At 39.3% G+C, this 27,369-nt stretch overlaps 2 protein-coding genes across 9 annotated transcripts in view; one reads left to right on the plus strand and one right to left on the minus strand.

The window, feature by feature from the left end:
• Positions 1-3,973, plus strand: part of LOC132398011 (zinc finger MYM-type protein 3-like) — a 113,089-nt gene extending 109,116 nt beyond the window's left edge. For all 7 annotated transcript variants that reach the window (XM_059976896.1, XM_059976897.1, XM_059976899.1 and 4 more), the window contains one exon: positions 2,214-3,973. In XM_059976896.1, the coding sequence (XP_059832879.1) occupies positions 2,214-2,415 (202 nt within the window). In that variant the 3' untranslated portion in view covers positions 2,416-3,973. The remainder of the gene's footprint in view (positions 1-2,213) is intronic.
• Positions 3,974-7,210: 3,237 nt separating this feature from the next.
• The window catches only part of LOC132398017 (gap junction alpha-3 protein-like), a 40,733-nt gene continuing 20,574 nt past the window's right edge, over positions 7,211-27,369 (minus strand). The window contains exons 2-3 of one of the 2 annotated variants that reach the window (XR_009513506.1): positions 21,943-25,608; positions 7,211-7,921 (exon numbers count right to left, since the gene is read on the minus strand). Coding sequence is in view for 1 of the 2 variants with exons in the window: in XM_059976911.1 (XP_059832894.1) it covers positions 24,533-25,591 (1,059 nt within the window). In the remaining variant the exon portion in view is untranslated. Of the gene's footprint in view, positions 7,922-18,452; positions 25,609-27,369 lie in introns of those variants that run through there. The other variant, XM_059976911.1, reaches the window with a different exon arrangement.

The raw sequence follows: 27,369 nt of genomic DNA on the forward strand, positions 1-27,369 counted from the left end.
TTGATTGTCGATAATCTATTACTTCACACTTGTCCAAGTTGAAATCTATTTGCCATTCCTCAGTCCATCTCCCTAACTGATCAAACTTTGTAATTCAACGAAAATTAATCCAATTGATAATTTTCAAAAAAATTTGACTGCTGTAGTAGAAGAGAATATGTTTATTAAAAGTTAACATGTCTAATGAATGAGTCTCTGCCAAACATTTCCATCTGGCACTGCTATTTGTAAAGCTGCAAATCAGTGAAGGGACATTGTTGCCAGAGAGATTATTTTGTGACAAAATGCACATCCTCTCCTCCTGCCAGAAAATAATCTCTCTGGCAACAATGTCTCAAAAACAGTCACTGAAAGCATTGATTGTTATTGTTAAGACTTCATGCCTTTTAATACTTCACTGTTTATCATATGAAGTAAGTCAACAGACATTATCACCAAGAATGGTGCATTCAGTCTGATAAATCCATTGAAATCAATTTGTCTGCCGTCAAGGTAGGGATGAAGGGATGAGCAGAGCTTCAGGCAAAGTGTATTTTACAGAGAAGTGATTTATTTATTTATTTAGAGATCCAGCTCAAAGTATACCCTTTTGAGTCTTCGAGTTACACCATCCTTCAAACCCAAACAACCCTGATTTAATCCTAACCTAAGTACAAGGCAGTAGTGCTGTGGGAGGTAACCAGAGCACCCAGATAAAACCCATGCATTCCACAGGGAGAACACAGAGACTCCTGCAGATGATGCTGGAATTGGACTCCCAACTCTTGGCGCCCCAAGCTGTAATAGTGTTATGCTAACTGCTACACTACTGGCAAAAGTTTTTATCCAGAATCTGTTTAAAATTGGTTTCTACAATCCGCAGTGATAGTTCTTATGATATAATCCTCTTAGAATTTCTCTGATTGCTGATTTTATTTGAGTGAGTTTTATCGAGAAGATAATTGAACTCATGTAAAACAATTTCCGGTCCATAGACCATAAGACAAAGGAGCAGAAGTCAGCCATTTGGCCCATTGAGTCTGCTCCGGCATTTTATCATGAGCTGATCCATTCGTCCATTTAGTCCCACTCCCCCGCCTTCTCACCATAACCTTTGTTGCCCTGACTACTCAGATACCTATCAATCTCTGCCTTAAATACACCCAATGACTTGGCCTCCACTGCCGCCCGTGACAAAAAATTCCGCAGATTCACCACCCTCTGGCTAAAAAAATTCCTTTGCATTTCTGTTCTGAATGGGCGCCCTTCAATCCTTAAGTCATGGCCTCTCGTACTGGACTCCCCCACCTTGGGAAACAACTTTGCCACATCCATGCCTTTCAACATTCGAAATGTTTCTATGAGGTCCCCCCTCATTCTTCTAAACTCCAAGGAGTACAGTCCAAGAGTGGTCAAACGTTCCTCATATGTTAACCCTCTCATTCCAGGAATCATTCTAGTGAATCTTCACTGAACCCTCTCCAACGTCAGCACATCCTTTCTTAAATAAGGAGCCCAAAACTGCACACAGTACTCCAAGTGAGGTCTTACCAGTGCCTTATAGTGCCTCAACATCAAGTCCCTGCTTCTATACTCTATTCCTCTAGAAATAAATGCCAACATTGCATTCGCCTTCTTCACCACTGACTCAACCTCCAGGTTAACCATAAAGGTATACTGCATGAGGACTCCCAAGAACTTTGAATTCTCTCCCCATTTAAATAATAGTCTGCCTGTTTATTTCTTTTACCAAAGTGCATGACCATACACTTTCCAACATTGTATTTCATTTGCCACTTTGCCCATTCTCCCAATCTATCCAGTCTCTCTGCAGACTTGTTTCCTCAGTCATCTAACAGTGATGCATTCCTTTAGCATGACTGATAGGTAAACGATCCAATCAACACCATTCTTTCTAAGAAGAATATAGTCAACTGTGTCACTATTTTTAGTTCCAAGATTGCAAGCAAATTTCACTATCGAGTCCAATGAAAGCTCTAGCTTTCTAACAGAACTTGCTAATTATGTACTGTGTCATACTGTTGTTGGGAATCATCTTCTTAGTTATGTCAGAAGAAAAGGAGTTAAGAGCAAGGTATTCTTAACTTCTGCAATACTTAGAAAACAATTTGGCATGTATTTGTTTCCAGAGTGCATTACTACAGTAGACAAGAACAACAAATATTAATACTGATCAATTATGTATTTTTTTTCTTGTTTTTGTGTTTCTGTAGCCCTGAGAGTATGAAGAGCAGGAATGATGTTTTCTACTTGCAGCCAGAGCGCTCTTGTGTGGCAGAAAGCCCTTTGTGGTACTCTGTTATTCCCATGGATCGGAGTATGTTGGAGAGCATGCTGAACCGAATCATGGCTGTGAAAGAAATCTATGATGACTATTCGAAGGATTCACTAGAAGATGACGACGTTGAAGGATGATGTGTAGTAGATGTTGTACAAAGTTCTGTAACTTTTTATTTAGAAAAACAATGGGTCATTATAGGCTGGCCTACTTGGTGCTGCGGAAAAAAATTACTACACACGTACTTGCAGAGTCATGTGGCCTGTTTGTGAGAGCAGAGATGGTTAGACTATCACCATTGTTTGGAGACAGTATCCCTTTTAGCTTGAGTGCACTTGCTGACAATCGGGTGTACATTACATTCTCTAGAGACCAAAAAAAATTGCTTTGAACCTAAAGCTCTTGCAGTCAATAAGCAAGCAGCTTTGTACTTGCTCTAAATGGAAAAGTTGACATGGTTAGCAGTGTACATGCTGATGCAGTGGGAGAATCCTTCATTCAATTGCAGTTCTTGGGATTTTAACATTGCTTTAAAAAATGGTCCAGCAAAGTGGGATCTCATATGCTGCCTTCTAGAACATTCCACTTATTGCCGCCATTTTATTTTTAGATGAAGAAGAACACAATAGCAGAAGCATAGGGTAATCTCAAGTCTGTGACTGAGTTTAACTGTTACTGGAAATTAGTTTCACTGCTCATCAGTAGAAGGAAGATTTGAAGGCAAATGGTAGAAGCATATGCTTCCAGAGTCATATGTCAAACTAACCCTTATCTGGAATATCCTTGAATTCAGCTTTTACATTAAAAGTTTATTTTCAACTGTCTCCCTGAGAAAAATGCAGGAGGAATGGACAAGGAGAATTCTAACCAGAGTACAAGATTAGTATTTTTTAAACATTCTTTTGTAAGTGATTTGAAAGGTGAAACAACTACTGCCAGTAAAAGGCACATGTTCCTAAAGGGGACTTTTTGTAGAACAGTTTGCTAGGTCTTAGCTCAATTTAAAGAGTAAATAAATATTTTGAGGAAACTTCTGCTGGAAATGAAGACTGGAACTTGAGTATAACAAATTGTCCTTTCCTATACTCTGTTGAAATGTTTGCTGATGTTTGAAATTATAAAAATATTTGATTCTATTTTGTGTATTTTTAATTATAACCAAAAAAGGCTGTGAACATTTATAGTTAATACCATAAATAATAGCACAGTGGACTTTGCAATAGAGGGTGAGAAAAAGTTTTTCATGTGGATAGTGTTTTGTTTCCTATAATTTTTGACTCCAGGTTTTTAATTTCTGTTGAAATAGTACTTTGTCATTCCCGTGTGTCGTACAGTGGGAACATTAACCTGTGCAATAATGTTTTCATCACTTGATCTGTAAGATTGTCCAGCTAAATCCTCTTAAGAATGCAAATAGCAAATTAGAATTTTGAAGTAATACACTTTTTTAAAAAAAATGTAAAAGGACTACATCTTTTGCTAGTGACTAATAGATTGAGCTGTTTGCCTCTGGTTTGATTTTTGTTGAGCAGGAATACTTACTGTATCAATGTGCTACCAGGCCGGTCAGCTGACCTGTTAAGAAATTCAGTATTTGAAGGAACCCAGGAGGAAAGGGGATCAAAAAAAAGGGGATACTGTCTCTTGTGTGTTTTTCTGTATTATATTATCAAATAAAGCTGTTTCATTGAGTTAGATCAGTGTAAACAATGTTTTAAAATGGTAGACATCTGCACAGTATTCATTTGGTAACCTGAAGGTTTGCCAAAATGACACGCATTTTTTTTTAAATTAAGGCTGTTTATGCAAACTGAATGGACCTGATGCTGCAGGTTTATAAACTGCTGTACCACAATCATAAATTCCTATCACAGTAGATCAAAGCAGTTAAGTTTCACTTGATCATTTCAAAAATTGTACTTTTTGGATGTGATGTAAAATTTAGGAAAAAATTACATGTCCACAGTGAATCAATTTTAGGGTATTTAGTGTAGGGACACTATAATGACCCTTTTTTTTAATATCATGTTGAATTGTAATCTGTAAAGAAGTGTGTCTCCTCCACTTAAAAGAAATTCCTGGTAGATGGGTTGGATGAAATGCTAACTTGACCTACATTGATTGGTTTAATGGTTTTGAAATACTATCTTTTGCCTTTAAATTAAATATAGAAAAGGTGGTCTGAGTTTGTTAAATGAAATCTGCTTGTGGAAATGCAATCGTTCACTCTTTTGGACTCTTCTAATAAACAATGTGTCCACCATTGCATTGTATTGGGATTCAGTTAGGGTGTGTTAAATTGCACTCTCACCCACCTCGGTCATGGGCATTGGTTATCTTTGTTGTCTCTAAGATTAACCACACTGATATGTGTCACTGTTTAAATTGTTGACCAAAGTTGAACTGTCATTTTATTGGGGAAAAAATGTGGAAAAGTGACTGGAAAACATAAAGATAATTTGTATTCTCCCTTTACAATTTTGTGTTTTGTATATTTGCTGGTCCTTAACATTCTGTAAAGAATACTCAAACTTTCTTGCTCAACTTGGCTGTGATAAAAATGATTCCAAATAGTATACATCTTTTATGTTTGAAGATATTAGTAAGTCTCAAGACCCTTTTTTGCTGTAAGAGTCTGAAGTATTGCTAAATCATTACAGTTTTATGCTTGGGATATTGCACAGCTCTGTTGTCTAACCCTCTTCCATTGAACATTTATTACTTTTCACAGCACAGTGCATTCTTTCAGCTACCCCAAGCTCACTAAGATAATAATGATGGAACTTGTCAAAGAAGTTCGACTGATTGCAGGTGCTCTGTTTTAGAAGGAGTAATGGTTACCTTTGATAGTTTGCCATGCCTGTGCTGAACTGAACAGTTTTTGCCAGTTTAGACTTGTTTAGCAGAGGTGGACCTCTTTGATTACCATTTGTACATAATGCTGATTGGCTTTTGTGTAGTGAAATTTCCAATCATCACTCAACCTACTCCCCCACCAGAAAAAAAAATCAGAATTAACATTCCATTCTCTGTTAAAAGTGTGATACGTGACTGAGATTTTGCAATCCTTGTGTCCAAAAAGTGGAATGGAGTGAGGTAAAGTCTCAGAAAAGGGCTAATCAGTCTTCAGAGCTCCCAACTCTCATCTTGTATTTTCTGTACACATGTGTTCAAAGACCTTGTAATATTGGCAGGTTGCTTTGTGAGAATAGCTGTACGAGTTCTGTAGCCATGGCATTTGAATGTGCCCTTTTCATCATGAAAGACTGGACGTTGCTTCAGAAGACTTTTTTATGTGCTTGGAAGAGTTTGGGCAAATGGTCACACATTCCTTGCTCCAGATAAGATTATTTGATGTGGCATGAATTAAGCATCAGGCAGGGTTGTTTCAGGACAGCTATCCCTTTGTTTCCACGTCTGCTGTGTCATCCAATGAGCTCTCCTAGCAATGTTTTGCTTCAGGTTGCACATCTGCCATGTCCAATGTTTGAGGGCACCTTGGTGAATGCACAGCCAGCATGTGAACAATAAAGAGTAACAAAGTGGAAATAAGAGCTAATGTCATTGTGATGAGATAATAATAGGAACTCAGACCATGTCAAATTTTGAGTTTGTCAACCCTTGTACCAGCTTTCTTGTCTATACAATTTCTACTTATGATGCACACACAATTCTGCTAAATATTTACACTGCTAAAAGAGTTCCAACCCTATTTGGAAAAGTATTCAGTGTAGTTTGAGCTCAGAGTGATTACATTTTTAAATGTGTCCTTGCTTTTCAATAAATTTATAATAGTTTTTCATTGAACAGCACTGGTTTCACCTTTTTCTATAAACTGGCCCTTTTATTAACTGCTCTTAATGTTTCCTTTTGCTTCTGTGATTCTTTGGCTAGACTGGGTAATAACCTCTTGTTCTTTTAGTTCTTTTATGAACAAGGTTGCATGACTAAGAGCAAGTTTTTATAGCCTTGTTCAGAAGATATTGAAATTCAGACCTAATGCCATTTGTAATGCACATGTGAAAATTGATTCAATTCTAACAGAGTTGTTGCTATTCTATTTTTAGAGCAATATATAGATATAAAACCTCTGTCCTCATCTTTCTCTTTTTTATTCTCACTGAATTCTCACCCCCTTTGCTGTTGGAAAACATGCTTCACTGTAAATGTAGGTGATGAGAAAATGTACTGTAGGGTAATATGCAAGCACATGTCTAAATGGAAGGCTAATCTTCGTCTTGTCAGTCAATGAATGCTGAGAATATTATCTTTACTCACATCAGTTTTCACTAATTGAGTATTCCCAGTATTTTTATTGTCACTTTGGATTACCAAAGGCTGGAGTATTTTGTGTTTTTAATTTGTTTCCTTTTTAATTTAATTATTGAGATACGGCATGGAGTAAGCTGCACCATGCAGCAATCCCAGATTTAACCCTAGCCTTATAGGACAATTTACAATGCCTTTTGACTAGGAGAAGACCTATGTGGTCACGGCGAAGACGTAGAAACTCCTTACAGAAACTGCAGAAATCTTTAGTTGTGTTGTTCCTGTTGTGTTCTTGAGTTTAGATATTAAAATACCGGATTTTACAGTAGATTTTAGTTGCAAAAGATACTTTGATTGGACTGAGCCTGTAATTAAGTAAGTTGTTAAATTAACCACTGTTGGTTTGAATAAAAGTTACTATTTAAGTATCAATTTAAAAGACCCTTGTGTTTGCAGTAATTCATTGTAATAAGGCTTTTGCCCCTAAGCACCTTGCAAATGTTATTGTAAGTAATTCAACTTGGTGATTTTTGCAAATTCATTAAGCATAGTCACCAGAGACATTACCAATTTGCTCAATATAGGCTAAGGTAGCACAGTGGTTAATGAACTGAAGTATCTGGGGTTCAACATCTTTCACCTCCAAAAATCCAAGCTGGAGAATTTAAATGCAATTAAATAGTATTCACAATTATAGGTCTGTAAAATCCATTGGTTAGCTTGTGTACTTTTGAGGAAGGAAATTCATGGCTCTTGCCCAATCTACATCTCAGTCTAGGACCAATATAGTTGGCTGTCGGGTGCCTTCTGACTTGCTTTAAGTTCTGGGCAATTCGGGATGTGCGATAAATGCTCATTTTACCAAAAACACTCATTCCCTGCGCACAGTTAAAAGACCTACTCAAAGTTTGTTGCAATTAGATTTCTAATGCATTTGATAACTTAGATTCATGTACTGTCATTGCTATATTACATGAGAGATCTGGGTGAGAAATTATTCACTGCAGTTTTGCTTGTACATCCAAATGTTGATGCTAATTAGGATACAAGAACTAACCAGAATGATATAAATTCAGTGAATGCAATGCATTGTGTTTAATAGCATTGGAGCTTGGGTTTAAGTGAAATGCATTACAATGCTTTGTGTAATTGGTTCACATGCCCATCCACTAAGTTACAAGGAAGAGAATAGCATTTATTTAACATAAGTAAAAGGTATTTGTCTTACCACTGCAAATGCATCCCAACGCCTACCATACAAAACCAATACCGTTTAAACTGGAGTGAGTTCTCTCAATCTGTTAACTCCTGGCAACATAATCATTTGCCATTCCATAAAAACTGTGAGGAATACTCCAGGGGTCAAGGCAACATCTGTGGAGAGAGAAACAGTTAATATTGTGAGTTTGCTGAAACTGAATAGAGAATTTATTCTGCAGCCAACGTTTAATAGGATATAATTTGATGTTTACTAGACACAGTACTAACATAAATGATACAAATTTAACCTCTTTATTTTTATTTTCCAGCTAGTTAACTTGTGAATCTGGTTAGTTTACCTGAACAAATGAGAAAATGATTTCTTTCGACATGTTATTGTGAAGCAAATGGTTTGATGTTAGTTTTGTTTAACTCTTTTAATCATCATGTTTCCTTGGTTGGTGGAAGTGATAATTACGTGGATTATTTAACTGCCAGTTGTGTTTCTGCTATCCACTTCCATCACCCCACTCCAACAGCTATCACCTTGAAAGACTTGCCCAACTGGATATTCATTGTGTGACCAAGAGTCAAGGTGATTGACAATCTCTTGTATTCTGTGGTTATCACATTTAATTACCTGTTCCTTTTTCATATCATATGAAGGGGCAGGTTGTGCTTCACGAGACTGAGTTCTTTGAGGATATGACATCATATTGATAGAGCAGTGGATGTGTATATGGATCTTAGTAAGGAATTTGACAAGGTTCCTCCTGGTACGCACATACTGAAAGTCGGGTGGTATGGGATCCATAGACACTTGGCCAAAAGGATTCGGAATTGGCTTGCCCACAGAAGGTGGATCATAATTTGCCGGAAATCAGTGCTCAGTGATGTTCTGCATCATCTATTCTGTAATTCCTGCTCTTCGAGATTTTTATAAATGCTTGGATGAAGAAGTGGCCGATTTACGTTTACAGCTGACACAAAGGGTGGTGTGGATAGTGTAGAAGTTGGTAATAAGTTAATTAATAGGATGTACAGCTGGGCTGAGAAGTAGAGGTGGAGTTCAATCCAGAAAAGTATGAAGCGATACATTTGGAAGGTTGAATTTGAAGACAAAATACAGAGTGAACGGCAGGGTTCTCAACAGTGTGGAGGAACAGAGGGATCTTAGGATTCCTCGAAGTCCTACAACAGAACTCGGATCCACAGCACCGACTACATCATATGCCAATCAGTGTCCAATTGCCTAAAATCGAGGAAAAGCTTCGCTACAGTGGAGCAACTACCGCGTGGAATATCCCCCCAAACATACAGGATTGACCTCTGGCAACAAACAGAAGCCAGAACCCCACCAAACAATACAGTGCAAGGCCCCACAGAAATGTTGACAGACGGAAGTGGTGCACTCTCAACAGAGCGAGAGCGGGTTTGTAGGACGGGAGACAATATGGTGAATGGGGTTTAAAGACCAGCGAATCCTGTGAGTGTGGTGAAAGGGTGCAGAACATTGAAAACGTTCTGCGCGACTGCCCAGTCTCGCCTGATTTAGCTGACACTGACCTGCTCAACATCAAACGGCACGAGAGTGGCTGGCTGTCTTTTGTGACAAGCTATGACGATGATTAACGTTGATACGGTAGTTAAGGCACAGCTCGAACCACATCATCAAGTTCGCAGATGACACGACCCTGGTGCCAGCATCAGCAAGAATGACGAGTCAGCTTATAGAGAGGAGGTGCAGCGGCTAACAGACTGGTGCAGAGCCAACAACCTGTCTCTTAATGTGAACAAAAGAGATGGTTGTTGACTTCAGGAGGGCACGGAGTGACCACTCCCCTGAACATCGACGGATCCTCGGTAGAGATCGTAAAGAGCACCAAATTTCTTGGTGTTCACCTGACGGAGAATCTCACCTGGTCCCTCAACACCAGCACCATAGCAAACAAAGCCCAGCCGTGTCTCTACTTTCTGCGAAGGCCGAGGAAAGTCCATCTCCCACCCCACCCATCCTCACCGCATTCTACTGAGGATGTATTGAGAGTATCCTGAGCAGCTGCATCACTGCCTGGTTCGGAACTTGCTCCATCTCAGATCGCAAGACCCTGCAGCGGATAGTGAGGTCAGCTGAGAAGATAATCGGGGTCTCTCTTCCCGCCATTGTGGACATTTACACCACATGCTGCATCCATAATGCAAACAGTATTATGAAGGACCCCATGCACCCCTCATACAAACTCTTCTCCCTCCTGCCGTCTGGGAAAAGGCTCCGAAGCATTCGGGCTCTCACGACCAGACTATGTAACAGTTTCTTCCCCCAAGCTATCAGACTGCTCAATACCTAGAGCCTGGACTGACACCTTACTGCCCTATTGTCTTGTTTATTATTTATTGTAATGCCTGCACTGTTTTGTGCACTTTATGCAGTCCTGGCTAGGTCTGTAGTCCAGTGCAGTTTTTTCTGTGTTTTTTTTGTGTAGTTCAGTCTAGTTTTTGTACTGTGTCATGTAACACCATAGTCCTGAAAAACATTGTCTCATTTTTGCTATGTACTGTACCAGCAGTTATGGTGGAAATGACAATAAAAAGTGACGACTTGATGTGCTGACCTTTTTATTAGAAGATTGAGTTCAAGAGCTGTGAGGTAATGTGGGGGAGGGATTCAACAAAACCCAGGTTAGACCATACTTGGCGTATCATGTGCAGTGCTGGTCATCTCATAGGAAGGATATCGAAGTTTTAGAAAGGGTGCAAAGGAGATTTATCAGGATGATGCCTGGATTAGAAAGCATATCTTATTCTCTTTGAAGTGAGGGAGGATGAGATATTACCAGATAGTGGTGTACAGGATGATATGAGGCATAGATCGAGTGGATAAGCAGATACTTTTTCCCAGAGCAGAAATGCTTAATAAAAGGGTCATGACTTTAAGGTATTAAGAGGAAAATATTGTGTGGGGGGGGGGTACATATATTGGGGACATTTAAGATACTTGGGCACATGGATGTACAAAAAAATGAGGTTTATGTTGGAGGGAAGGGTTAGATTGATCTCAGAGTAGGTTATAGTGTCGGCACAGCATTGTGAGCAGAGGGGTCTACTGTGCTGTAATGTTTTGTGGTCCTTTCTAAAAGGACAACACAAAAAATGCCCATGATTGGCATGGTTGCAGTGGAATAAATAGTGACTGAATCTAAGGGTGCTGGCTTGTAATGCTTTGTGTCACATTTATTTTCACACAATGTTACCAAGAGCTTCTAGAAGTTCATACATTTGTAGTGTTATGAGTGATGAACAGACCTGACGGTCAATGGGGTGCAGAGTTAACCATTCCCAACCCCCCTACTGAGAACTATGAACTATTGCTGTTGCTATGCTGCTCATGAGAGAGAGAGAGAGAGAGATGAAACACAGGCAAGAACATCTGCTACAGATAAGAGGGGGAGAGAGACTGTCGATTTATTGTATTTTGACTCTTCCTGGATTATTTACCTTCCACTACAAGGACTTTACTTTGCTCATTAACATTCCTCGGGAAATAGCAGGAGTGGCCTGATTTGATGGACACGGTCATTCAGAGTTGATGGATAGCTGAGACCCCGTGAGTGGGGATAAAAAGACAGGTCTGGAGAGACACCCTTCAGACACAACCAGTGGACACTGACTGAGTGTTGGGAACCCACAGAAAGGTGGGGGCTTTGGAGACCGAACCAGGTGATCAGTCAGTAAAGCTCACAGTGTTACAGTAGGGTTGGTGGGGACTTGTGTGTGTGTCCACTCATGCCAGAGTGACGAGTCCACCACAGAAGAACGGTCTAGCTGAAGAACGGAGGGGTCATATCTGAATGACCACAATGACACAACGGATTAAGAAAGCCACAAAAGGTTTGCCTGCCGCAGCTGTTGCTGTTACATCTCGCTGGCTTTCTCTCTCTCCCTCCAACGATTTCAACACAACAACCATAACTACCTCAGCATTTATGAACTGAACTCTATACTTTCCTATGACAATTTATTTACCCCTAGACATCGATAGAGCTTGTTTATTATTGATTATTATTATTCCTACACTTCTAGGTTTATTACTGCTAACTTGTTTTATATGTATATTTGCATTTTTGATATTGTATTGTGTAGTTTACTAATAAACACCTTTAGTTTGGTACCACCAGATTCCAATGGATTCTTCTTTCTTTGCTGGTCTGACACCCAGTTACGGGGTACGTAACAGTAGTTTCATTATAATTTTTCAGTTTAAAATTCTTTTTACTTGATTGTTAATTTGAATGGGAAAAGTGTTCTTGAGGCATAAGATAATGGGCAAAATATTTTTTTTTTTAATTTGCTTGTAGCTTCTGTCACCCATCATTACAAGTGAACTATGATCAATCTGCACGGAAAAATGTTGAAGTGCTGGGGGAAGGTATAAATTAATTCAAAATGACTTAGTACTGCCACAAATCAGCATCCCAGTGTTAATTAGTTTTAATTAATGAATACATTGCATATCTTCTGATGATTTATCTGATATGTTAACTTAATCTATTCAACCATTAGATGGTGGTGTTCCCTTCAGTAATCTGCAATCTTATTCAATCATATATTAACATGAATTTGGATCTTAATTCTAATGCACTAATTGTCAGGTAGTAAACTTTAGTATCTTTAAAACTGTGAGTAGAAGATGCATCTGCAGTTTATCACCAAAATGCAGACTGTAAAACATAATTATGAGTGACGGCACAGGGAAATGAGAACAAAAGTAGGTCACATGGCGTCTCGAGCGTACCCCACCATTCAATATGATCGTGGCTGATCTATATTGGTCAGAACTCCAATATTAGTTCAGGAGAACTTTCAACAGATTTTTAAAACTTAAATATTGTAATTATGTTAAAAAACTGATTGGAATTGACATTCTGCGTGTTATTTTTTTTTAACTTGTGATCTTTGTTAGCAGGAGTGAGTTCCTACTTGGGCAGCATTGAGACTATTGTCATAAACTGTTGTCGTAACTTTAAAAAAATCATAAAGTTACAAAATGCAAGGTCGTGATAGATTTGGTTGTTGACTCAGTGCCATCTGTTTTCACCCACTCTGGTAGTTTTATGGTTGTCATGACGGCAATGAGCTTTTTTTTCCAAATGTTATTTATATAATGAGTTGAATTCAAAGTTCACAGCAGCCATGTTGAGATTCACATTTTATCTCCGTTAAATGCCAGCTGCAGGTCCAGTTAGCAGTACACTTCCTTCCCCATCATTGCTGGTGTTCATTACATAATATCACAGTCATACCACATTTGACCTATTTCCGTAACATTTTTCAAACCAAATAACTTGTACAAACTTTCATTCGTAATTCCACGTATATCCCTAGCGGCCTTTCTTTTCTAGGCTGGGCTTCAGTGAGGGGTGTTGTTAGTAATACCCAAATTTTATATTAAAGAAGAATTGTGACCAAGATGCAATTGTGAACTTGTAAATCGGAGGTGAAGTACCCTGAGTTCATTTTAGAAGTCGCTGTTTAATATTATTGAAGAAGTCTAATATTTAGCACAACCTTCCTTTTCTACCTATGGTTTTCAAATACAGTGTGATGTTAAGTTAGACCAAATCATCTAGCGGCTTCGGTTGAAACACCATTTTGGTTCTATTTTATCCCCTCTACCACGACAAACATGGTCAATTTCTGATGAGAATCCCTTATGGTGGTCTGTAGAATCAGAAAGGAATTCAGGCATAACTTGATCCATTTTATCCACATCAACCCAAAAGGGACTTGGTAGTTTCACATCCCTATTCCTTACGACTTAGTTGCGATGACGATTTCTTCTATGCCCATTTCAGGCAGTAAGGTGTAGCTACCCAAGGTTCAGTAAATGAGCTTTGCTTACCTCAAGTTGTTCCAGCAGATTGTTTCAGACTGCAACATCTGTCATTTCTGGTGTTTCTGTCTAATCTTTCAACCAATTAATTTAAATCTATGCCCCTAACCCCAGGACTGAACCTCCACTTATTTTTTTAAAAAAAGGGCTTCTTGTCACGACCCCTCATCGTGGCATGATTTCTTGAGGTATACAAAACAATGCGTGGCATTGAAAAGCCCTCGGTTGGTCGGATTCGCACTTGCTGTCTTACGCGAGCCAGGGCGATACAATCTGGATGGAGAGCATCTGTCGCTTTGTAGCAGGCTCCCTCCCCCACGCAGCTGAGAAATCCTAAGGAACGGCAGAGACCAGTTTGGCGCCAGCGGCGGCGTCGCAGAAGTTGCCGGTCAGTGTTGAACTCAACCTGGGACTGCCTTGGGGACTCTAGCTCTATATCTTTCCTCGGGGTTTACTCCCGAAGCCTTCCCCATGAGTGGATATCGCCGCAAGGCAGCGGAGGCTTGAGATCGGAGTTTTCCTTCCCCAAGATGAGCCCCATCTGCCCTAAACGATTGGTTTTATGGTGCCAGTAACCTTCTCCTGTCAGTTGAACCAATTCTGGTGGGTTTGGCAGGCAAGCCACACCTAAAGGCAAAGGGATTAATTTGGTTGTCAGAGGTTATTCCAGACGCTCGCCTTTGGGAACATATAAATGGAAGTTTTGGATATTTTTATAAATCTCACTTGAGCTTCCCCATTTAAAGAAGAATTTCTACAGCTTTTGAAACTATCCTTAAGTCTTAAGCAGCAAAATGGGGAGGGGGGTTTGGGGGTATGAAATAATACTTACAGCATGTCAGGAATGTTATATAACAATAAAATTCTAAGCCAATCTTAACATTCAAATTATTGCTTACTGTTCAAAGAGCCAAAAGAAAACGTCTTGTAAACACACAAAAAACCCCACTAATGAAATAGAAAAGACAAATTCACAATTTCAAAGGTTCACTGTTGGGACTTGTATTTTCTGAAGTTCTAACTGGCCTGCCACTTTTTCAGGTAGAAATTGCTTCAGATAGTCTTGATGTCCCACAAAAAGAAAACCCCACAATAAGGCCTGAAGAAAAGAAAATCTCAATGATTATAAAGGCATTGATTGGAGAAGGGTAAGTGCTCAAATGGAAAATGTCAAACAAAACATTTAAAAAAAGGAATGGACGTGTTTAATATTTCAGTCTCTATTGCCTAATTTTTTTGGCACAGTCTACATTTTTATAACATGTCCTTAATTCAATATTTGTGTCTGTGTTGTTGTTCTGTCTAACAAGCAAAAGTGGATAAATTAATAATTATAAATATTGTGCTTACTGCAAAATGCACTTCTGGGCATGAAAGAAACCTTCTGCCATTTTCTTGGGTCTGAAGATTTTTAGAACTTTTTTTTTCAGTGGTTCTACTTTTGTCCCTTTTCCTCGATCTTTTTGTGGTTTAGTGGGCGGTGAGGTGTTCTGATAGGTTGCTATTCTAGTAGCAGGCTGCTGGGAGTCATTGTGGCTCAGGTTTTATCTTCTTTCTCTGGTACATCTATCCACTTTAATACACCTCAGTCTCTGCTAATCACCTCCAAGTGGCTGAAAGAACCGAAAGATGCAGGGTTTGTGTCTGTCCTACACATGGAGGCAGGAGCAGACCACTCTGCCAATTGTTCCTTGTCAGCCAATCAATTAGTCCATTGCAGATTGCCACCTTAATATCATTCAGTTCCTTTGGTTTATATTCCCCCACCTGACAAAGATGTGCCATTTCATCTCTGAAGATTATGGAAAGTAGTCAGGATGTTTTCCTCCCCGTGAATGAAAAACATTCATACTGAAATAACCCATTGATAGGTATTCAAAATGGTCGCAAGCTTGATTTATTACTTAAAGCAGGGGTTCCCAACCTTTTCTTTTATGCCATGGACCAAAACCATTAATCAAGGTGTCTGTGGACCCTAGGTTGGGAGACCCTGATTTAAAGTCTGTGATATTAACAGGGTGCATTCAGCTTAGATAGCAAATTGACTGAGATATGTAGAGTAAAGGCGAACAGTTGCCTATCAAATGAGAGAAGTATGCAGCAGACACGCAGACTACTCCACTTAGTCCTGCAGGAATGACTTGTTTGATTATAGACAGTAACATTTAACATTTGGGAGGATGGTGTCAAAGCTTGGGAGAGCATCGACTCATTAATTGGGCAAGGAGTAAGGCAGGTGAAATTCCTCGTGTCAAAGTCTGTGATAACGCTCATCGGCATCCGGATTGAGAGAGAACAGGCAATATGATCTTGGGAAACTTGGTAATCAAGTGACATGGATTAATTTCCAGAATAGCGGGGAATAAGGAGAATTGTTAACGTGCCTAAACAACTGATGGGAAAAGTTCATTACTAATTTTTAAAATGAAATTTGGGACATTCAGTACAAGAAATGCATAAGGATTACAGACAAAATGGCAGAATACCTGGATTAACATGATTTTTTTCCAGAAAAGCCAACACAAGTGAGGTGAACAAATTGACCTCTTTCTCTACAGATTCATTCTAAAGATTATTTTGGCTAAAGTTGCTTGATAGTCAATTGAATAATCTATATCTTCATTAAATGTACTTTGGCTATGGAATTAGTAGTTTAAAATTTACTCTTTTACTTAATTTGTGATTAGTCTTCAATTTTTTATTTAGATACTATGTTTAGAATAATGTTCAGGCCATAAAATGTTCTAAGGGAAATTGTGTAATTTAATAAATAATGCCACATAAAACAGGACATGGATTCATATTGTGATTTGTAACCTCAAGCACACCACCTAATGGAAAAGGTTGTCTTTAAAATGAAAAATAATTCATTTTCTGTCACTGGCACTCACAAATGGTAATACTTTGAACTGCAGCCAGCGGTTAACAGCATCATAAATGAGCTGCTAGCTCATTACAGGTCTAAGACTAGTATTCCACAAAAGGGATGGAATATTTCTCTATCAAAATAAAAGCAACATAATATTCCTTGAAGGTACTATGTTCTTTCTTTTTAAGAAATAACAATAAAAAGGCCTTAAAACACAAAAGGACAAAATTGAATATTACTTGCGATGTGCAACAGTTGCTCAAGGTTCTTAAAATGGTTGCAATCATCAAATGAAATGGATATTGTTTTAAATCTATGCTGATATATGTGCCACATGACACTGCTCAAACTCCTTTCACAAATCATTTCATTGTGCCTCAGGTTCCTCATGCTGTAAAGAAATTATTAACATCTGATTTACAGTTGGTTCTTTAGTTATGGTACAGTTATATCTTTTTGTCCCCCTGAACAACATTGGTGGGGCAATTGTCTGTTCGCTGAGAGAGTCTTTTTTTTAGGTAATTGTTCTATTATTGAATTCTTTGAGATTGCATTCATAGTTGCAGAAAGATACAGCTGAGCACATTGTTTCTTTTTTGATATTTTGACTGTTGGAATACATTTTATAAACTGTGCTCTTAATCTTAGCCATGGTCCTGTGGTGCAAGGCATTAGTTGCAATTTAAACAATTTTCATACACAAGCTGATGGTGGCATCTAAACAAGAATGGTGTTAGTGGAAATGTGGGAATAGGGCAGAAGGTAGTGTGAATGGTGAAGGTCTGAGGTGAAGAATAGATTGGTATTGTGTACTTTGCAGAAGAGGGATCTCAATCAGCACTTCAACTGATGTGGGGATACCATCTATTCCTGTCCTCCCAAATGGGTCTTCACAACTGCATGGCACGTGCAGGCAAAGGCATGCTCCAAATTTATTAAAGAAAGCTGGAAATTCAAAGAAAATTCAACATCTTCACTTCAGGATTAGATGATAAGACAGTCACAAAGGGTTATTATAGAATAGAACAATACAGCATAGTACAGGCCCTTCTGCCCACAATGTTGTGCTGACCCTTAAACCCTGCCTCCCATATAACCCTCCACTTTAATTTCCTCCATATACCTGTCTAGTGGTCTCTTAAATTTCACTGGTGTATCTGCCTCCACCATTGTCTCAGGCAGTGCATTCCACACACCAACCACTCTCTGAGTAAAAAACCTTCCTCTAATATCCCCCTTGAACTTTTCTCCCCTTACCTTAAAGCCACGTCCTCTTGTACTGAGCAGTGGTGCCCTGGGGAAGAGGTGCTGGCTGTCCACTCTATCTATTCCTCTTAATATCTTGTTTCCCTCTATCATGTCTCCTCTCATCCTCCCCTCCAGAGAGTAAAGCCCTAGCTCCCTTAATCTCTGATCATAATGCTCTCTAAACCAGGCAGCATCCTGGTAAATCTCCTCTACCCTTTCCAATGCTTCCACATCCTTCTTATAGTGAAGCGACCAGAACTGGACACAGTACTCCAAGTGTGGCCTAACCAAAGTTTTATAGAGCTGCATCATTACCCCACAACTCTTAAACTCTCTCCCTTGACTTATGAAAGCTAACACTCCATAAGCTTTCCTAACTAACCCATCTACCTGTGAGGTAACTTTCAGGGATCTGTGGACGTGTACCCCCGCATCCCTCTGCTCCTCCATACTCCCAAGTATCCTGCCATTTACTTTGTACTCTGCCTTGGAGTTTGTCCTTCCAAAGTGTACCACCTCACACTTCTCTGGGTTGAACTCCATCTGCTACTTCTCAGCCCACTTCTGCATCCTATCAATGTCTCTCTGTAATTAAATGGAGCAACTAAACTTGTCTAATTTCCAGAAGCAATAAATAAAGTAAAATGTCATGTTTTAAAACAGAGATGAGAGACTGCAAGGCAATTTCAGTGTATACATTTAATATTCTCATAGGTTTCAGTACATGGGTTTGATAAAACTTAGCAGTGTTTGAGTTGATTTTTAGGAGTATGCATATAACTGGGCAAGACCAGCATCGGGTTTGAACGCTCAATTTCCTTTGCAAAGTGTGGTGGTGAGGCACCTTCTGAAATTGCTGCAGATGGCTTGTATCCCTTGAAACGTACGGCCAGTGTTGAATATAATTACCAAGATAAGTGGTTTGAGTTGGTGAGAGTTTTGCAAGGATATTAATAAAATGAAGCATACAAAGTCAAGTCTTTTTACATCTCGCAGTTCAGAAACAAATCTCTTGCTGATTGCGTCACTGCAATTCCTTCTCTGTTCACAGCTGCGTACCATAATGTAAGGAAGTGTGCTGAGCAAATGTCCTGAGGCAAAGAGATCAAGTATCAATCGGTGAACTGCTACAGGATAACGGCTTCACTGCTGTAGCACTCGCGTTGAATATTCCATTTGCAGGGTGAAGGAAGAGAAAAGTAAGCATGGTTTCCTGTTCCTGATTCCTCTTCAGTGTTTTGCGAGTCTCTAACGCAGTTGAGCATGACTGTGCTGGGAAGTTCAAACTATTTCTCAGTAACCCACAAGGACTTCACCTTACCTCAAACTATTGATGAGAGGTGGGCTTACTGACAGCTACACAGCTGTGGCCCCACTTTTTTTAAAAAACAAAAATATCTTTAATTCAAAAGAAGACAGGTCAGTGCTTTCACATTCCAGTCAATCCACTGAAGCAAATAGCAATACCCCAGGATGGTGAAGCTTTTTTTCCCTAAGGCTCCAGAGGTTCTACATTTATGCTCAGGCTTTTAAATGTAGAAAGCCACAAGCATGTCATAGAATCCTTTTTTTTGTACAAGAAAAGTGTGTCATTGTTTAAGTGTGTTTTCCAGTGCTTCACTTCATTCCTCTTATACTCACCAACAGCTTTTACTGTTAACTGATTCTGACACATAACTTTGAAAGCCTTGCGTCCCCTGAGAACCATGTTCTAGAAACTGTTGTGAATTTCTGCAGTTCTGTAGGATTCTGTTACAAGTGTTGGAAAAACAGCCAAAAGAAAGAGGAGAATATTAAGAAAACCAATATCTCAGAAGTAAAGTGGCAATGAGTGCATCTATTAGCCCTGATGGATGCACAAATAGTAACTTCTGAAGTGAAAGATACCAGCATAACATGACGAAGTAATGCTGGGTGACGACATTGGGTTGGAGGTTGCAGGAAGTTTTTTTGAGTTGCAATGAGGTATCATCAAATTTGAGATTCACACATCTGGATGCAGAATCTCCAACGCCATTGGCAGTTGTCTGATGTTTGCAATGGTGCTCAAGTTTCAGACTGTTGCTGGAATTTAGCAGTAGTGTATGAGGTACATCATTGCTCAATCAGTGCTGGGACATCCCAGCACAGGGACAGTAGCTCCATCGATTTGAATGGAAAGTAATGGTTGTGAAATAACTACCTGTGCCTTGTGTTTTCTTCTGTTTAGTTTAATTAACTATTTGAGATTTTAGTTTTGTATTTTTAAATTAAAGATAACGTTGAATAACTTTCATAGATTCGTGTTTCCAAACATTAGTGGATGGAAGTGAAAGTTCTGAGGAGGGGTCTTTAATCTGAGATATTAACACTTTTTACTTCCACAATTGCTGCCTGACTGGTTGAATGCTTTCAACATTTTCTGGTTTATTTCATATTTCAAGCATTTGCGATGGTTTAGGTCTCATTACTCTCTCTGATCCCTCCAATGTGACATGATTCACACCTGAGAGCTCCTGTAGCTTTGCAAAGCCTTGATATTAAGGTCACAGGTGGCATTGTGCAGGAAGATACTGGGAGGAGATCCCCACTCGCCAAGTACAGGGTTTTGTAGATTAGTGACTTGATGATGGCCACAATATCCAGGTTATGGTTAACTTTAAGGCAGTGCAAGTTTGCAGAAAAGTGGAATATAGAGGTACATCAATTGTAGGCCATATCTTGGGTAATGATGAGTACAGAGAGGAAATTAAGAACCTGATGGCATGGAGCGAAGACAATAACCTATTTCTCAATGTCAGCAAGACGAAGGAATTGGTTGTTGACTTCAGAAGGAGTAGCAGACCGCACGACCCCATCTACATTGGTGGTGCGCAGGTGGAACAGGTCAAAAGCTCCTCGGGGTGAATATCACAAATGACCTGACTTGGTCTAACCAAGAAGTCCACTGCCAAGAAGGCCCACCAGTGCCTTTACTTCCTGAGAAAGCTGAAGAAATTTGGCCTGTCCCCTAAAGCCCTCACTAATTTTTATAGGTGCACCATAGAAAGCATTCTTTTAGGGTGCATCACAACCTGGTATGGAAATTGTCCTGTCCAAGACTGGAAGAAGCTGCAGAAGATCGTGAACACAGCCCAGTACATCACACAAACCAATCTTTCATCCTTGGACTCACTTTACACCACACGCTGTCGGAGCAGTGCTGACAGGATAATCAAGGGCACGACCCACCCAGCCAACACACTTTTTGTCCCACTTCCCTCCAGGAGAAGGTTCAGGAGCATGAAGATTCATACGGCCAGATTTGGGAACAACTTCTTTCCAACTGTGATAAGACTGCTGTACAGATCCTGACCTGGATAGCTGACTTGCACTACCTTACTTTCCCTTTTCTATTTTAAATTATGATTTATAATTTAAATTTTTATTACATTTAATTTGATTTGTACTACAGGGAGTGCGAAGCGCAGAATCAAATATCACTGTGATGATTGTACACTCTAATATCAATTGTTTGGTGACAATAAAGTAAAGTACATCTTCCAAAATCAATCCAGGTAGGTAGGAAGTGTACACATACCTAGAACAATATTTCATGCATATTTATTGATGAAATGAGCTATGCTTTATGTCACCACATTTTGTATGGTTATAATCATGCTTAGAATCAAATCAGGGTAGTTACAGGAATACAAAAAGTGAAATTCAAGATGAATCTGTTGACACATGTAGAATAAATTGCCATTGAAAACAACATCATGTAGACAGTGTAAATGGCCTTGGGATATTGCCCAGGAATTTGCAGTGAGAGTTGTACTGGAGTTAATAGTGTTGCTATTCTTAAAGTTTAATTGGCATAACTTCCAGTGTTCATATAGTTCTGGTTAAATGTGGAAATAATGAATATGGTGTCAGGGCTTCCTGTTGTTTCCAAAAGCTTTACTATAGGGGCATCTTCTGAAAAATCTGAAACTAAAAGATGCAACTGTAGATGCTGCACTTGCATGATAGTACCTGAACATTGACAGGGAAGTTTGGGGCTTGTCCATTCTATTGAAGGTGATTTTACAATGGAATGTAACATCCTAATCTACGCTACCTCTTTAAAAGGGAAAATTAATTTTTGTGTGTGAGATCTAATTCCTTCAGATTTAAATTACAAAAAAGTTAATTCTTATCAATGTTTTCTTTTACCTAATCTTTACTTACCTCTTTGTACATGAAGGGCATTTGATGGTTCAGTCTCCATGTGCCTCATGTTTCTACAGCATTGTTTGTTGAGAAGAATTCTCTGTTCACACAGAGCTCTGCACCAAAATAGCACTCTAACCACAGTTTCCAGCACAAAAAGAAATAGAATATCCATGGGCAACTGCAAAGGTGATGAATGACTGGACTCATTTTTGCTTCTGACTGCAAAATCCTGGTCAATAAAGAGAAAGGGATGTGCGAAGTTGGGCAGATCGGGCTGAGGCGACATAAAAAAAAATGGTTAATCAAGTCAGATGACCTTAACGGTTCCTGAGCATTGTTATCAAGCATCACAAAAGAACAATTGCCGTAAGAAAGGCTTGTACCAAATAATTTTACTTGCCTGTCAACAGATAACACAAACAGGGAAATCATGCCAAATCACGGCATTGTATTAAGATTTCTTTCTAATAAAGAGTGACAAAACCAATTTTGCCCACTTCAACAGGAAATTCTTGTTTTCCTGAACACTTTCATAAAGACAATAATTCTATAAGCCCTCTAGTATTTGAGGGATTGTAAAAGTATCTAAAGCTTGGGCTCAATTTTTTTTCAGTTTTAAAAATATGAGTAGGCTAGATATCTCAACTTATCATATGATAGGAACATATAATTTTGAAACATGGCACTTTTGAAAATGCATTGCTGTTTAAAAAGAGGAATTTTGTTCTTTAAGTCATAGTAGACAGAGGAGGCTGGAGATGCTGGAATCTGGAGTAATACTGGAGAAAATCAGCAGGTCAGGCTGCACCTATTGATGGAAGTGCATAGTCAACGTTTCAGGTTGACATGATTATCTGGAGAGAGAGTGACCTTTTCTGTAAAGCTTGGTGCTTGTTCTGTCTGGGGTGGTCTTGCTTCCTCTTTAGTTCTGTGAACTTCGAAGGCGAGCAACGAGTTCTGCTGTGGGTAGGATTAGAAATACTTTATTGAGCGTCTTTTCTTTGCTTACTCCTCCTGCTGTCTTTGCATGTTCTTCATGTTCTCCCACTGCAGAGAGTTGGTGTGTTTGTTTATGACATGTTTCTTCATTTTCCCGAGTCAGAAGATGTTTAGTTTTTTTTTCAGGAAGGTTCTGAAAATATCATTAAAGTGTCTTCTCTGTCCTCCTGAAGATCTCTTGACAAGTGTTGGGCAGCAGATAATGTGGCCTGGTCGCTGAAGCGGGCAGTTTAAAACCTCTGTTGAAGCAGTGCACCCAGGAATAAATACTGATCTTTGAATGCCTCTGGAGAACTGTCTAGAGGCACCATTGGTGATATTTTCCCATTGAAGTTCTTTGAGGAGTCTCCTGTACAATGCCCATGTTTCTGAAGGATGCATGTGGGCAGCACCATTTCTCAAAGACCACAGTCTTACTGCCAGGTTTAAGATCTTTGTGTGCTTTTTCTCATTTGGCTAAAAGTCATGCTGGCACACTGTTGGGAATGTAGACACTAAGAGGTAGTTCATAAGATACTAGAAGTAATTCACTTTGACCATTTATTATAGATATTGTTTGACAGCGAAGAGTTTTTGTGTGGGTTAAGTTTGATGAAGACTACCTTCTAGTTGATTAATGTAAAGCCCATTTTATTCCAGACTTCAAGAATCAACAATAATTCATAGCATGGATATAAATGTTGCTTACATTGATGACTGAGATCAGAGTAATCTTGATTTTAGAATGGAAGCAATAAATATTGAACGTTTCCTCATTTATCCTGTAGATTAACTCTGCTGTTGTTAGAGAGCACTACAGTACATAAACAGACCCTTCAGCACATCTAGTCTGTGCTGAATTATTATTCGCCTGGTCCCATTGACCCACAGTGTGGAAATTGTTAAAGGTGAGCTGAGGTATTGCAATGAGGAAGATTGACAAGATGTCCAATATGATGTCATAGCTTTGCTTGGTCCGGGTATGCACTGGGGCTAGATTTGTGGAGAACCCAGTGATTGGCATCATATTATGTAGTCTGTGTGCAGTAATGAAAAATATATGAAGACATTCACATTTGACAAGGAATATCCATAAATCTGAAGAAGTTGGCAGAGTTGAAGGCTTTGGTGAGATGTATCAAGGTGTGCATTTGATTAGCTCCATGAAGTGAGGGCATTTATGGGATGCATCTAAAGTTGTCTTAGAGAAGCAGATGGAGATTGTCTCTGGGATTTGCCCTATTCACTTACAGACTGTGATCTGGGACCTGCCCTGAATGGTTGGGGAGCAGCCTTGTGGCTTGAGCAAATGGTGGCCGATCAGAGAGATGGGGAGACCAAACAAGGGAGCAAAAAAAGGAAGAATGGGTTGAAAAGGGAAGTATCAGAATTGAGGGACCCGAAGGAGAGAGAGGCGGTAGGGAAGGGGCTGGGGAGCCGGCTGAGGGCAAAACATGCCCACAACAAATACAAGCCAAAATGATTGAAGCAATTATTGCGAAGAAAGTGATTTTGTTTTCATGTTGGCCGTATCTCTGTGGAGGTTTCATTGAATTCTTTGGATTTTCTCAAAGTTCAAATGGAATGATTTCTCAAGAATTCTGCTCCATGCCCCCAGGCCCGGGACTCAAATTGTCAAATCATCCGATTTAGTGCGGCTGCTTTCTTTGCTTCTTTCACTGTTCCGTCTCTGATCGGTGACTGAGATGTGCTTGCTGGGGAGTGAGATTTGATCCTCCTGACTCCCACCCCTGTCATCCATTATGGCAAAGTTCTCTCGGTTTTGCTTAGTGGAAACGTTGCCTTTGTAAGAGTGGCACACTGGATCAGGTCCTGTCAGTGGGGGGATACTGTAAAGCTGCGGTCGAGTGTGGTTCGCAAAGTACTGGTAACTTGGGGCGCAGGGTCCCGTTCTCTCACTCAACAGTGTGCCGTTCTGCTTACAGGCAGCTTGTGCGACACGATTGTCCTTGGTGGACCTTCTACATTTCTTGATTCCCAGATGACATATTTCAATGACGTTCAAAAGTAGGGACAGGCAAGCCATGGCCAGCATGAATATAATGAAAATCGTCTTCTCAGTCGGACGGGAAATGTAACAGTCAACAATGTTAGGGCAAGGCGAGTAGTCACATTTGTAAAGAGGTTTCAGCTCGAAGCCATAGAGATAATACTGGGCCAGTATAAAACCAATTTCGAAGAGAGTTTTAAAAATTATATTAAACAAATAAGTTCGTAGAATAGCTCCTTGCAATCTAATTTTCCCCTGGTCATGTAGCGAAGGGCACTTGATGTTACTGGCATTTTGCATCAATGCTTCCTCTTCTCCAGGGGGGTATCTGCTCAGTTTGCCTTTCTCCTTCTGTTTCTGCTTCTCCTCCATCCGTACCAGAAGGAAGATGTGGCCCAGGTAGACCAGTGTGGGAGTAGACACAAAGATGATCTGCAGCACCCAGAACCGGATGTGGGAAATGGGGAAGATCCTGTCATAGCAGACGTTCTGGCAACCAGGTTGCTTGGTGTCACAGGTAAAGAAGGATTGCTCGTCCCCCCAAACTTTCTCGGTGGCTGTCCCCAACACCAGGATGCGGAAAACAAACAGTGATGTCAGCCATACCTTCCCTACCACGGTGGAGTGCTCCTGAGCAGTTTCTAGTAAGTTGCCCAACAAACTCCAGTCACCCATTCTTTCCCGTTTTTAGCCTGTTGGGAAGAACAGGAGACCAGAAGTCAGTATGATTCACATTCCAAGTCCACTTGGTTGATTACAGTTCCATAGATAGGATCAGTCTACATACTGCCCATTACTCTCCAAACCCAACCATCAGCAATCTCAATCTCATCTAGCTCAAGATAAAAATTAAACCACGAAAGGTCTCAAAGTAAAACTAAGTTCTAAGTAGATGTAATGAAAACCTAAACTATTAATTATGTTTCTTTACACAGATGCTGCATTATCTGAGTTTATGAAAAACATTCTCTACTTTTACTTAACAGTTATTTCTGTAATAACTGACTCTCAACTGTGCAATACAGATGAGAACAAGTGAGAACAATGGTCAGTTACCAAGAATAACATTTAAGGAAAAATTGGGAACTTTTTTTTACTGCGGTGCTTTTGAGGGGATGGAAGTGATGAAGGTAAGGGTTTGGATGAAACATGTAATCTCTGCAATTAGACCAGAAGAACAAAATGGAGTTTCCTTCAAAGGACTGTTTTGGGATCCAAGAATATGTTTGTTTTGTGCTACCAGTGTCTGAATGTGCACCCAATGCCTGGTCAGGAAGACTGATGAATTGGGATTGAACAAGACAGCTATACTGTTGTTCTTACTTTGTTTTAATTTGCTAATGCTTTAAAAGTAAGCGTTTTGAATTAAGGCCAAAATGATAAAGGCTGAAGAGTCCAAATGATTTGTTTCTTTTAGCCAACTGGTGTCACAGAAAAGGGCAATAATTTAACTCTATCATTGTATTTTGGCTCTAATAGCTTATATTAACAAATCCTGGTGATCTGGTCTAAAATATATCCACCAGTCGAGCTAAAGAACAAGGAAGAGATTATTTCAGATCTTCAGGTTCATGAAATTTAAATGCAGTACAACAGTACATAAATTTTCAAGCACAGCTAAAAATGAGCAACTGTATTTTGAAGCAAATTGCCACCATTCAAAAGGTGAGAAATGATGTATAAGGTGCAGTTTGTACTGCTCTACCCTTGGGCAAGGCAAAAATACTAAAGTCTTAAACAGTTTTGAAGATGTGTCTGTGAAAATTATTTATCTGCTTTCTGTGTCCAACTTGAAAATGAAATGTTTGGATTTATTTAATACACAAGGTCAACAAATGTAAATCAAATATTAATAATGAATGAACTCTACACAACTCTGAATTTGTTTTTGGACAGTTTTATGACTCACATACTCATTAGACAAAGCGGACATAAGATGGATTTTTCCCGTTTTACATATAATGTTGACATGCCTATACTTTTCTTTTAATACATGGTAGAAAGGAAAAACTTGAAATGTCTATATTTATGTAAAATGGGACATGTGAAAGCTCAAATGTAGGCAAGAACCAAATTCCTTGGCCGCTCTACAGATTAATTTTGGTTGGGCCTTTTGCTTCTCTTTTGTCTTGCTGAAAATGGCACAAAATTTACAATATTAAAATCAATCTACTCTGTGGTATGACACTCATGGAAAAATGGTGGAGGCAAATAGCCTCTGGTATAGAGAGATAACAGACTGTCTCAAAACCAGATGACAGCAAAATTCATTCTGTTTACAATCAGAAAAATCCATCTTAAGTGATTCGAAACAGAAACACCGTGGTCAGATAGATGGGCTAAAAGCTTTCATTAATGACCTGCCCTACCAATGTTTGGTTAATTTCATATTTTTGGACTGCAAATTAAAAATGACAAAAGGAAAAACATGTCAGTTTATTTGCAGATTACTA

This window comes from Hypanus sabinus, chromosome 8, assembly GCF_030144855.1.
Source record: "Hypanus sabinus isolate sHypSab1 chromosome 8, sHypSab1.hap1, whole genome shotgun sequence".
Taxonomy (NCBI): Eukaryota; Metazoa; Chordata; class Chondrichthyes; order Myliobatiformes; family Dasyatidae; genus Hypanus; species Hypanus sabinus.